Below are 13767 nucleotides of genomic sequence, written 5' to 3'. Positions count from 1 at the left end.
GCTCATGAGCAGTGTAGTTTTTAGAACCAGAAGAGAAGTTGAAATGTCTGTGGTCAAAGACAAGTAGATTATTGGTCATAAATACAAACAACCTGACTCAAATTCAAACAGAAGTGTTTCTTTCTGCTCAAACCATCATTAAGTAAAATCACATCTGTGTCACGCATGAGAGAAAAATCAGATTTGGGTCAATGCCACCTGCAGATGGAAACACGACACACACACACACACACGTACTAACATGCTACCACTCTCTGGGGAACAGGAAGTGGAATCAGGACATTTCAGGAACACAGGAAATTGATCCTGAAGGACGTTTGATTCAAAAAGAACAAGGCCACATTAACATTTTAGATTTACCCAAATACTTGCTACTTGAGTGAAAGAAGATAGAAACTTGTCATCAGATTCATAAATTATAGAATTAATTCAATAGTTTGTTGCTAATTTTAGTTCTTTATCATCAGATTTTTTTTATGAACGTCCAACTGGTGATGATGAAATCATTTTCATATTTTTCACCAACAAAAACCATCTGAATACTCTTAAACACAGATAGAGGCATTTCACTGTGCTTTGTACTATGTATAACTGTGCATCTTATCTAGGCAGGATAAATGAAAAAGTGAAGGAAGCAGAGGATGAATGACTTAATGGAACAGAAATCAGGTGACCTAGTTGGTAAGACCTGTTTAGAGGTTTCAGATGAATGAATCAAACATCCTCTCATCAATCTGAATTTACAGGTTTAAATTGGGGGAGATGGCAGGAAACATTTACCATCATCACCTGAGCTGCCTCACTGCTAATGAGGAATCCAACTGTGTGAAACCTGGGCACTTGAGGATACACAAGTCTGTATTCACCTCTGGTTGACCTTAGTTTACCTTAGCTTAGTTTAGTTCAGACAAAGGTTCAGTTGTCTGCGAGCTAACATTTCAGTTTTATTGTCGCCTGGATTTAGTTAAACTCAGGTTTAAAGACCGCCAGACCTCCTACAGATGAGCAGCATCAATTATAGGCATCTCCTTGCAGTCACTTTGTGTCTCATGGTAGTCATTTTGTTCGTCTTTGTAGTATTTATTATGTTTTTCTTTCCTTTGTAGTCATGTAATTTTTCGTATGTATCTTTTGTGTCATTTTGTGGCCGGTTTGCATCTCTCTCTGTAGTCATTTTGCATCTCTGGTTGTTTAGCATCTCGTTGTAGTCGCATTGTGTTTCTTTGTGGTAGTTTTGCATCCCTTTGTAGTAATTTTTCATATTTTTCTAGTCCTTAAGCAACTTTTTGGAGCCATATTGGTCATTTTGCATCTCTCTGGATGTCTTGCATCTCTTTGTAGTCACTTTGTGTTTCCGTAGTTTTTTAGTGGCTCTCTGTAGATGGTTTTCGTTGTGATATGTATCATTGTATCAGGTTGTGTTGTGTCGTATTGAAACATATCGAATATCGCTCTCTGTACGTTTGTGGTTGCTTCTTACAGAAGCTCTGAATGTAGTTGATTTCTATTTTATCTTTATTAATCAGACCACATATCAAATGTGGCGTTATTCAACCCAGTTATTTTAATGAATATATAAAACAATTACCAATATATTTGAGCCCACATGAGTAGATTACAGGCGTGTCTTCACATGTGTGAGTGAGGAGAGTCTCTGTTTGCCAATAAACCAATACAGCTTCATCTTGTAAATTGGCCTTTCTCTCCTCATTAGAAACCGACACTTCTTATTAATCTTCACTGCAGCTTTTTAAAAGACTTTCTGCTTTCAGAGGTGAGCTCAGCGTTAAGCTACAGTTTTTCAAAAGTCTTGTAAGGTTACTTGTTTTGCGGTAGTTGTGATGTTCATCAGGAAAGTGGCGACAGATTGACTCGGATAAAACAAATGTTTATTTAAGATATTAAAACAGAACTGGAACAAAATGTTGGTAAAATTAAACTGCGACGTAATCTCAGTACATTTAAATTGGCGGCTTTAAATAATTGAACCACGTTCACTGATCAATACTCAGAGGAGAAGCTCTGATTGTGTGGCTCCGCTTATTGGTGACAATACCTGATCAATACTTTATTGATGCTGTGTCAGGTGTGCTGCAAAATGAATGTAACAGATGTTTTCAGATCCAACAAGGCACAAGGGGAGGTCTCTGGTTAGATATTTAGCATTTCAGTAAAAATCAGTGGCGTTGCGATAATTTTTAAGTTTCCTGTTTTAATGCAGGGAGTCACTGTCCTCTTACAGACCGCACCTTAAGTTCAGTGAAGAAACATTATTTCTGTTGGATTCTTGTTGAAAAAACTCACTAATTAAGACTTGAGATGGAGATTTGTCTTGGCTTTGGCTGTAAAATGTGTAAAATCGTTTGTCCTCAATACATTTTATTGAAATGCTGCGAGGCAACGAAAGATCAAAACATAGAGTCGCAGAATTCAGAATGTTTAACTACAACAATATTTAAATTAAAGATGCTTCAGATAAGATAGTTTGTCTTTACATTTTACTAAATTTAAGAATGTATATCAAGTATGAACAAGGGAGGTTCGTTACTAACTGTAAATCCAAAAAAAAAAATTAAATCTACAGAAAATTTGGAAATAAAATAAATCTGTCTCCATCAGACCAAATCAACCAAATCTGATGCAACACCATTCTGCATCCATTTTAGTCACATCAGCAGCAGCAGCCAGAGGCCTCTTAAATGAAAGCAATCAGTTTAGATGTTGTTTCATAAAGAAAAAACTGGATCAAAGCTGCTCTGAATGTTGGTGGTCAAGCGTCTCCTTAGTCTGAGCAAAAACAATAAAATAAATTTCTTTCAGCTTTAAAGCGTCTATAAATTGATCCGATTCTTTGACCTCAGTAATTTGTTTCTTTTAATGAAAATGACCTGAAATAAGATGTTAGGATGTATTTTTTCTGTAGTGCGGGGATGTTTAAAGAATGCAGGAAACGGTAACGAGCCTCTGAGTGCTGCTGTGAGGACACACAGATCCAGCGTGAGGCCGCCTGCCAGCCGCCATGAGACTAAAAGAAGATTATCTATTGATTCCATGACTCAGTGCACCCTGGGAAAACGACTAGATTACCCAGAGTGCCTCAGCACCGCGGAGGGGTGGAACGAAGATGATTTTCTTGTACATCATAAACTCACGTATGTTTTCAGAGTGGTGACACTGTGTGCTGTTTTAGTCTGTGACTTCTTTCTAAGTGCATTTTAATAAACAAACGGGGATAAAGTGAGATCAGAAGTTTAAAGGATTCATGGTGAATCACACGAGAGTGTAAAGTGAGCCTGACCCATAGAGACACGACAGACACATTGATATCTTTTCATCAACAGTAAATTAACTTCTGTTCTCGCAGGATTTTACTGCTTTCATCAGAGTTAAGGAACTCCTTGTCTTCCTCCCAGACCTTTCATTCCTTTCCCTCGTCATCCTCTTCTGCCTCTGTCCATTACCAAACTATAAAAGCTCCAGCCTCCTCCATGTCCTTCCTTTTCTTTTCTCCTCCGTCTCTTTATTCAACTCCGTTTGTCCCTCTGGCGTCTCCTCAGCTGGGAACGACAAGTCGACGGCCGTCTGACTGTTTATTTATAGACTTAAAGAAAAACACGACAGGCCTTGTGTGTGTGTCTGCTGTTTTAACTTTTTGTGTAGTTCTGTCAGAACAACTGGTCAAGAAGGAGCTTCAATAATTAACAAACTTGTCGTAACAGAGAGCTCGTTGTCTCTGCAACTGAACTGCAACAACAAACATTAAGTCAAGTTAACTAGACTTAACTTGACTCATCTAAACGTAACTCATCGTAACTTTTAATCTTAACTCATCTCAATCTAACTCATCTTGACTTGTCTTAATTAAGAGTCGTTTAGCTCTTCAAATGTGATGAGGTCTGGTTTAATCCAGGACAGTCTAGTTTTTATCTCAGCTAAACCAAGGAGGGACGCTGAATGCCCTCCATCCACCCAGAGCTCCTCCTGCTGACTGCCTGAGATTCAGTGAGAATTTAAGCAAACCCTTGGCTACAGTCTTAAAGTGACCTGCTTCGGTGATAATGAGCATATTGTTTATATTCCTGAACACAAGATGAAGAGCTAAAATCAAAAAGTGAAAAGCTGACAGTGAGAAAAGCATGTAAGAAACAACAGATATGTTCCTGCAGGGGATAAGATGATTTATTTTATATGTTGTCCTGAAGACAGTGATGAAGAGACAAGAGGAAGCAGTAAGGCAGACCAAAGAGCAATTCAAAATTCCTTTAGGTCAAAAAATCTTCACTGACAGATAGTGACGAGTTGGTAAAATGAAAATCCTTCGTTACTCTTACCAAGAAAAGTGTCTTCTAACAAATTAATGCATTTTAATGATGTAAAGCCACATGTAGGACTCATGTTTCTTTTTATTTCCACAATAAAGTGGAAGCTATGACATGTTTAGATTCAGCCACACACATATCGTTGGTTATTCGAATCCTGATGCAGTTCTGCAGACTGACGCTGCCTTCGGGCGCTAACAAGAGCCTCTGAATTTTGAGTGCTGCTGATTCAGCATCACGTGACAAGAGAAGATCAGAGTACAACATTAAAATAGCTTTTCGGTCGCCGAAGATAAGATTTCTGTTTAAGTCTGAGCTGAGCGAGCGTCGGTCGGTCACACGGAGCACAGATGGACTCTGGGTACAGCCAGAGATCCCAGTGGATTGTGGGTAACACGGCTCGCTGCTGGCATGGTTTACTGCTAACACACACACACACAGAAATACAGTGTGTGTATTCATGCATGCAAAGACTCACACACACACAAACACACTGCTGGCATGAGAACACACTCTGACACCTGAGGTCAACGTCCTGATTTAAGTCTGCCTGACATGGTGGGGGGGGCAGAAAAAAGAAATGGAAGGAGAAGAAAGAAGAATAAAAAGCATCTAAAAAATACAAATTAAAAGACGAAAAGGAATTAAATGAATAAAACGTGAAGAGAAGAAGAGCAGAATTAAAAGGAATAATTAAAACTTTTCACATCATTACAACAAATCTATTATTAGATTTTAAAGAGGCATTTCTCATGTTTACCACTTTAAGTCACTTTATCTTTATTCATTAATTTATAAATTACTACATTTGTGTATTCTAACCATTGTATCAGGGAGAATAAACCTCTACGAGGGAAAGTATCATAATAATAATAAGAAACTTTGTTGTTACAGAGAATTTCTATTATTATTATGATGGCAGAAAATAACTGAAATTACAAAACAAGACAGAATTTAAATAGATTTTTTTTCAGTGTCTGAATATTAAAGTTAAATTTAAATTATTTAAATGTATTTAGTTGTCTTCAAACTGTTATTTTTAAATGATTTTACAGCAGCACCAGATTTCCTCTCCCCCCTCCCCCACCCTGCACAGCTCTCTCCACCGCTGCCCATCCCCCCCTTTTCTCTCCTCTCTCTCCCCTATCATTTCCTCCTCTTCCTCCCCTCCCCCATCTCTCCCAGTCTCTCTGGATCGTCTTCATCTCCTCTCTCTCTCTCCTTTCACCCTCCCTGTTATTTCTACCTCTCTCTATCGTTGCACAGTGTGCAGAGCTGCCGGGCGTCACTGTTCATTCACTCACATTAATCAAATTAATTTGCTCATAAACACACATGTGTGTTTTCACATTGACTCATTTGACGTAAAGAGCACAATAGGGGCGCATGAATAGTGACACGCCGCCTCTTTCTCTTTGGCTTTAATTAAAAAACATGTCTCTTATTGATAAAGTGCTTAATCGTCACTCACCTCGTTTGACCTCTGACCTCGTTTTCAGCTTCCAAAAGGACTCCAGAAATTAGGCGTCTGTTCAGCTGTCAGGTTGAATCTATGGTAGAGCATCAGGGTTACAATGACTGCAATATTTTCCATCCAGACTCGCCTCAGAGTTTAGTATAAATAACACACACACTGACAGGAGAGTGTGTTTGTTTCATTTGTCTTGCTCATCTAAGGCAAATTTTTATTTTCTCGGAATTATAAACACTGTAAAAGATTCATCAGAGTTCTCAGGACTCGAAAAAACCTGAGACATTATCCACATCAGGTTTGTACTATAGGATCCACGTATCGTATCGCATCGCATCGCATCGTATCGTATCAGATTGTGTTGTGTCATGTTGAATCATATCAAGTATCGTTCTGTGTACATGACTTGTGTCTCTTTGTGGTTGCTTCTTACAGAATCTCTGAATGTAGCTGATTGTAGTTCATTTCTATGGAACAAATGCGGTGTTATTCAAACCTGTTACTGTAATGAATATATAAAACTAATATCAACATATTTGAGCCCGCATGAGTAGATTAAAAGAGTATTTTTGTGTGTCTGGAAAGTCTCTGTTAGCCAATAAACCAATACAGTAATGATATCGTATCGTATTTTATCGTATTTTACTGTATCGTATCGTATCGTATCATACTGAATCGCATCACATTGCATCATCCTGCTGTTCATCCAGAATGTGAACGTAAAACACTGCAGTGTGCTCTGGAGTAATGGAGACGCGTGCGAGCGTGTTTGTGTGTGTGTTGCTTATTTACATGTAACATGCTGACAGACTGTGAACATGTTCCCACTCACACAGTCATGTTGATATATTACAGACGTGTTAACAGCCGCTACAAACGCTCAGTTACCTTCCTCCTCCTCCTCCTCCTCCTCCTCCTCCTCTTTACCTCATGAAAACAGGGTTATCAGGTTTTATCTTCGTATCACTGGCATTAACATTGAACCAAACTGAAAGACGAGTCTTGTGTTTTGGGTTGTGTTATGTGGCTTATTCATTTATATTTTCATTTGATTTATAACTGATGTATTTTAAAATATATATACATAAAAGACTATATGCCATTTCAAAGCTGCCTAGTTTCATTAATATTTAAATACAAATAATAAAATATTTATGACATATTATTAATATGTTATTTATAGGTTTAGCTATATAGTTTAAAATATTGAGCTTTATATATTCTGTATTTTAATTGTACTTATTGTATATTATATATTTCATTGAAGTGTTAAATTTGTAATTAATAACTTGTTTAACATCATATATTATTTTATATTAATTAATATTTTATAGTTATATAAATTGTTTTATTTGTATTATTTAATAATAATAATATATCTTATATAAAAATTTAAAAGGAATTTAGACAGATGATATGAATATGTTTTATTTTTTGGATGTTCAGCCGCTTTCTATCAATTGCCTCCTGTTCATCCTCTTCCACCTCCTCCTCCTCCACTTCCTCCTCCTCCTCCTCAGTGAGTCCTCAGATGGTTGAATGAAGAGAAAACAGCAGTGTGTCTCTGATGTTATGTAACAGTGTTCAGATATTAGTCAGTGCCGTCCCCCTCATTACAGTAAGAACTACACCCTGAAGAGAAACCGAGCTCTGACTGCAGCTCTCATTCATCTGATCAGTCAGACTCTTCTCTGAGTGGATTAACCGGACTCACCGCTGTCTGATTTTTAAATGTCAGGTTTCAAAGCGGCACAGACTAAACCCGGCCTCTCTGCAACTGATGTTCGCTGACACACCTGTCAAAGGTGGAGTGCAGTAGTAGGCAAAGTGAGGTTGAGAACAACCTCTTATTTTAATTGGCTTCATCGGGTTGATTTATTTCTAGAGAAATGGTTGATTTAGCTGTTTTGTGTTTCTTTGTGATCTTGTTGGTAAATCACACCAAGCAGAGGTAGTGGCCCCGGCCCCTTAATCTTTAGGCCCCTGAATGTCAATTTCTTTAATTTCTTGCTGCTAAAAGTTGAAGGAACCAGAGCTGACATCTTTGTGGCTATTTCCTGGAAGAACTTGTGCCGCTGCGACTGCATCTTGCCGTCTGAGCGCTTCATGCAGGACGTCCTGGACACAACGTAAAAGCATACAGAGGCATGATGTGGTGCAGCGCTGATTAAATATTAATGAAGTGATCACACAGAGATGGTGCAGCTGCCGTCTCTCTGATCTGCTGTACTTAGATCAGTATTTACAGTAAATGTGTGAACACAAACCAGAACTGGAGCCGACCACTGATTCAGCTCCAGTGACGAATGGTTCGACCGCACACTGGTTCTAACGTAGATCTGGTTCTCATGTAGACCTGGTTCTCTTTGCAGACCAGCAGGCCCACCCTCACAGTTCAGAGCTGCACGATTATACGGCTCCTCGCTGAACAACATTTCACTCTGATCTATTATTAATCAAACTTCTTCCATTACCTCCAGAGCTCCATCAGCCCCTGACCTTTGACCTCTGCATTACCGTGTGTGTGTGTGGGTGGGTGGGTGTGTGCATGCTGCAGGACACGTGACAGAAATCTCTGATCACATGATTGTGATTCTGAACTGAAGGCAGGTTTGTCACAGAGAGCCAGAGTCCCATGATGGATGATGGATAACTCACTTTTTAAAAAAAATATTTATAAAGCTTTGTGTTTGTATGTTGTAAGATTTAAGTTTAAAATTAGTTTTATTGTTACATTTTTTATTTTATTTTATATATCTTGATTTCAGCCTACGTAGGATTTTATTTTATATTGTATTTTTCCTTTATAAATTAAAACAAATTAAATTAAATTAAAGGTAGTATACAATACAATAAATATTATTTTATGCTATTTTGTGTTTTATTTTATTTTAATTGTTTTTAATTTAATTTAATTTAATTTTATTGTATTTGGTGAGGGCTTCGTCTGCCTCTTGGGCGTCTCCCAGACCAGTTGGTTCTCCGAAGGTCAGCGAGTCCTCTGCTGTCACATCCAGAGAACAAACCTCTGTGGAGGATTTCCACAGGGAGGAGCCCTGCGATGCCTTCAAGGACCATGTCTGATTCAAACACACACACACACATATATACACACTACTATCTTTGTGAGGACCCTAACCCTAACCCATTCCCAGAGCCTAACCCTGATTCTGACCCGAACACCCAAACTGATCTCTGGCCTCCTCTGAGGTCAGGAAGCTTTTTAATGTGTTCTGCATGTGAACTGAGTGCAGTCGAAGTAAACAGTAAGAAGAAGAGGGCACAGAGCTTCATGAAGCTGAATGATCAATGAACTTGTTTCTGTCCTCTTATTATTTTCCTCTTGTAGTGTTTTTTTTTTTTCTTTTCTCGCTGACCCACTTATAGACATGAGCTGCGTTTTTCTGCCGCGAGGGATCAGGAATAACAAACCATCTGCATGATGAGCACCGCTGGTCTGAGAACTTCTAACGTGAGGCGATGAAACAGAATTAGAAGAAAGAGGAATATTATGTAGCGCAGCTGAAATATTTCCCATGAGCCCCTGCTCCTCTCCCGAGGTGCTGAAACCTTTACGAGCGTCGCATGAGATAACTTCACTCTGACAGGTGTGACAGGTGTGCGCGCGTCCTGGTCATTGTTGTTGTGTTGATGGCAGCGGCTGATTGGCGGACGGGAGCCGCTCGACCTTATCAGCTGGGAGCAGACGTGTCTTTGGGTTTTCCCATGATGCTCGGCGGCTGTTTGTCCTGTCCTACCAGAAGCATGTGGACAGATGCATGTGTCTGAAACTGACCGATAATAACAAACAATAACTTTTGATCAGCTGTGTTCGCTTTTCGCTTTTGATCAGAACCAGGGCTCAGTCTATTCATGCACAGTCATATCCACCGTGTTTTCTCCTGATCTGATGTGTATTTAGTGTGTGAGTGTGCTTCCAGTGTGTATTCAGTGTGTTTGTGTGGAATATTGTGGCCTCAGGTCTTTGGCATCGCTTTGTCGCCGGGCATCGGGAGTGAGCGCCCGCAGTAAGCTGACATCATTAGCATCACACACAGTGAGGGCTGTTGGCAGGAAGGACAGAGGACGCTGCCATCAGGCTCTGTTGGGGGGTTGGTACAGGTGGAGACACCTGGTCGGGACACAGAGGACTTGTTTACACCTAAAAGGATGATTCTAGTTAAGGCTGACTCTGGTCTTAGTCTGGTGCTGCCCGATGTGGCGCATCAGATCAACTGGAAATACAACAGAAGAAGAAGGTCGGTCATTGACGACAATGAATTCATTCAGTAGAAGAAGATGGAGCCACGTTTCCAACGGTGCTGTCCACAAGGATTTATTTCAACCAGAGAGAAATGATCAGATCAAGTGTTTACATGATTGTCAGGAGCCAGAACAGATTACTTATCACATTACCACTTCCTTGCATTGGCCAAACTGACGCTATTTTCCCGGGATACGGGCAGCACCATCTTGAGACTAAACTTATCCAAAGAATTGACTCTTGAACATGCATTAGCGTTATATTAACTACCTAAAATGACAGAAACCATCAGCCCAAGTCCCATCCACTAACATGGAGGAGGCGGAGCTTATGACCTATACTGCAGCCAGACACCAGGGGGAGCTCTACTGAGGCATTTTTATTCTGACTATTAGTGTAATACTAGTGTCCATGTGAAGCAAGGTGAAACCAGGAAACTAAAGTCTAATCGATGGCCCTTTACTCAGGAAACAGTGACATTAAGGTGACACCTTCAGTTCTTCTGTCCTGCATTTAAAAGTCAGCGGTTGTCAATCTTCTGTCGTCGATCAGTCTGATTTGATCCCCCTCAAATTCAACTAATGATAATCTGACTGCATATTAATAATAACAATAATTATTATAAACTGTGAAACGTCTGCTGCATACGTTGAGAACGTGGTAACAGTGAAGACCGAGGAACATGAATTGAACATATATAATATACTGTTCACATGACTGACATTAAATGTGTACGAGAGAACTTCTGATGCTGACGTCACTGTGCCCAGTAATACGTCAACACATTAAAGATAAAATGAAGTAAGGTTCAGACTGAATTCGGGCAGAGAGACACTTTAAAGACAGAGTGCAGCAGATTTCTGCTTTTAGAAAACAACAAAATCCAGACAGATACGGATAATAAACGGACGTGACAGCAGAGGTCAGTTCAAGGAAGAAACACACAAACAACAAAAAGGAAAAATGCAAAAAAATAAAGAACAATAAAAGGCAGAACACTGCAAAAGACTCACAAATGAACAAAATCTCAAGTTAATCAAGAAGTCCCTGCTCGGTATTTCTTCTATGGCAGCACGATTTACTGTAAAGCTGCATTATTTCTTTCGTCCACTCATTTCTTTCCTTTTTCTGTTTTCCTTTCTTCACACAGTCACTGTTGTGTCTTGTAGTATGGAATTATTTTCTACTATTTATGTGGAAACGTGTCTCGCCTCTTTTCGTTGGTGGTTTTTGTCTCTTTTTGTGGTGAACTCAGTATTTTGGAGCGCTGTTTGAAAATGCCCATGGTCCTGTTTTGCATGTTTTATTCCGAGTAACTTGACAAATAAAAATCATTATGGACGTATTTCCCATTTGTAAGAGAGTTTTGAAGACATCGATATCCAATGCGGCCCTGAATTCAAACCTGTAGACAGACAAGTTTTTGTTGATTGGAAAAAAAGCACGCGACAACAGCTGATTTGGGTAACTACATGAGAAAACAGTGGCAACAACAAACTGTCCATCAGTCTTTAGTTTCCCCTGGAAACATTTCTGTAGTCTGAGCAGCTCATTTGTATTTGATATTAGAAATGTGGAAACTGTCTGAACAAGATGGTCGCGTTTGTGTGTGTGGTCTTGTTTTTGTTGAGTTGTTGGGACAATTTTTTATGGAATACTAACGACGTGGGTTTAAGTGGTAACTTTGTGACGGCTAAAACTTGTTAAGACTTTTCTTTAGGTTAAGGGTTACAGATATTAGAATTAGAGTAAAAGGCGGTTTAGGCTTCTGCGTCAATTTGACGCCATAGCTAGGGTGTCAGCGCAGACCCTAACGCTGTAGCTAACGTGCATCTCCCAAGAAATGTAACTACACACCGCGGCGACGCAGACCGCAAGAGCTGTGATTGGTCCGCTTGGTAGTAGCATATTTCCGCTTTAGTATTTCCGGCTGCTTCTCCATCTCCACAATTTTTGAATTGATTGTTTTGGTTCAACAAAGATGGAACACATTAAAGGGGAACTACTATTTTTTACAACCTGGAGCTTATTTCTGGCATAAAATACGATGCGTTTCGGTGCCCAGTCACTCCCACTATATGGATAAACGCAGATCTAAATATCTCCCGAACGACTACAAATTACACAAAAGTTATATGGGTGAGTTAACGATTTTATGCCAGAAATAAGGTCCAGGTTGTAAAAAACAGTAGTTCCCTTTAAGGAAAGGTTAACTGAGGAGGTTCGGAGATAAAGACATTTGTACGACTCATCTTCGGCGAAGGTTTCAGTCGCCATTGCTGAAAGTGAAACAGGAAGCAGAGACAAAAATTAAGCCGACTGGCAAAAAAGACACAAAGCCGACTAGCGTTGGGTGGCATTTTTACAGACTGAGCCAGACTGACGAGCGCACAAGTATAAATGGCTCGCACCGGCGTTGGCTATGTACGTAGGTTACGGCGTCTATGTCCCGCAGCACCTTAAGTGAGCCTTAAGGGGCCAGGGAATGCATCATGTCAAAGCACAAGTTTGTGTATCCATCTGTAACGCCCGTCATCCATGAAACCTCCATGTTTCTGCAGAGTTGTGATACTAACAACTGTTTCCTGTCTGCAGGCTAAGGACAGCGACGATGATGAGGAGGTGGTGCAGGTGGACAGGGACCACTTCATGGATGAGTTCTTTGAACAGGTGAGACATGACCGCACACACTCGGGTACATGTGGACCTGCCGTCAAGTCACGAAGCTCCTGAGGTTAATACAGGGGTCAGAAAATTCCAGCGGTGCAAGAACTTAAACATCATTTTGGGCATTCAGTTGCCCTAAAAACTCTAACAGCATCTTCATCCACATGATTGAAGTGATTTGACTGCACAGACAAACAGTAGACACAAACATATAAATGTGGTCTGTCTGATGCGCTTGTTCCTGTATTTGACATCATCTTAAAGTCATTTCGAGCTTTAAAGGAAGGCGTGCTGCAGTGCGCCGCGTTGAACTGCGACTCTGTTGTGTTTGTGTGCGCTCAGGTCGAGGAGATCAGAGGCTGTATAGAAAAGCTGTCGGAGGATGTGGAGCAGGTCAAGAAGCAGCACAGCGCCATCCTGGCCGCACCCAACCCTGACGAAAGTAAGACACAAACCCAGAAAAACACTGAGTCATCACCGGACTCTCTCTCTCTGCAGAGAATCGATCAGCTGTTATCGCGCAATCTAAAGCAGAGTCTTTGCCAAGATTTTTATTTTTTTCCCAGAAACAGAGATTTTCCTAAATGTCCTCCGAGCGTAGAAATGTGTCTGATCGATGGTTGTAGGGACGCTGTCATATCAGCAACGGGACAGATGGTGGCAGCAGCGCTTGATGTCTTGATCTAATAGCGATAGCTTCGAAAATCTAAAAAGCTGTTCTCCTGAAATGAAAAAAACTATACATTTAAAACATCATGAAGCAGAAACGGGAATAATATGTTGTTTCTTCTTCTCAAAGTTTCTGTCACTACCTGGTAGCAGGCAATTTGTCCTTCTTATTTGTTTAATTTATATAAAAACAGATGTAAAAATAAGTCACATGTTGGAACTATTTCTTGATGAGAAACCACGTATCCATCCGCCAAGCTAATCTATGTCATTCAGCTGTTTCTGTATGCTACGTATGTGTCGGCGCTGAGGTTAGACGTGCAGAGATGAGTAGACGCCTTCGGACTATAAACTCAGACATCAAGTGTTGAATATTG

The 13767-nt window shown here is 40.0% G+C and overlaps 1 protein-coding gene across 1 annotated transcript in view; it reads left to right on the top strand.

Annotated features, from left to right (window-relative positions):
• The window catches only part of stx1b (syntaxin 1B), a gene marked incomplete at both ends in the record, with an annotated part of 36647 nt that overhangs the window by 9380 nt on the left and 13500 nt on the right, over positions 1–13767 (top strand). The window contains 2 exons of the mRNA XM_084570470.1: positions 12650–12724; positions 13064–13163. Coding sequence (XP_084426596.1) covers positions 12650–12724; positions 13064–13163 — 175 coding nt within the window. The remainder of the gene's footprint in view (positions 1–12649; positions 12725–13063; positions 13164–13767) is intronic.

The sequence above is a fragment of the Chelon labrosus genome, assembly GCF_963514085.1.
Source record: "Chelon labrosus genome assembly, chromosome: 21".
NCBI classification, from domain to species: Eukaryota; Metazoa; Chordata; class Actinopteri; order Mugiliformes; family Mugilidae; genus Chelon; species Chelon labrosus.
This window is presented reverse-complemented; position numbering and strand designations above follow the sequence as displayed.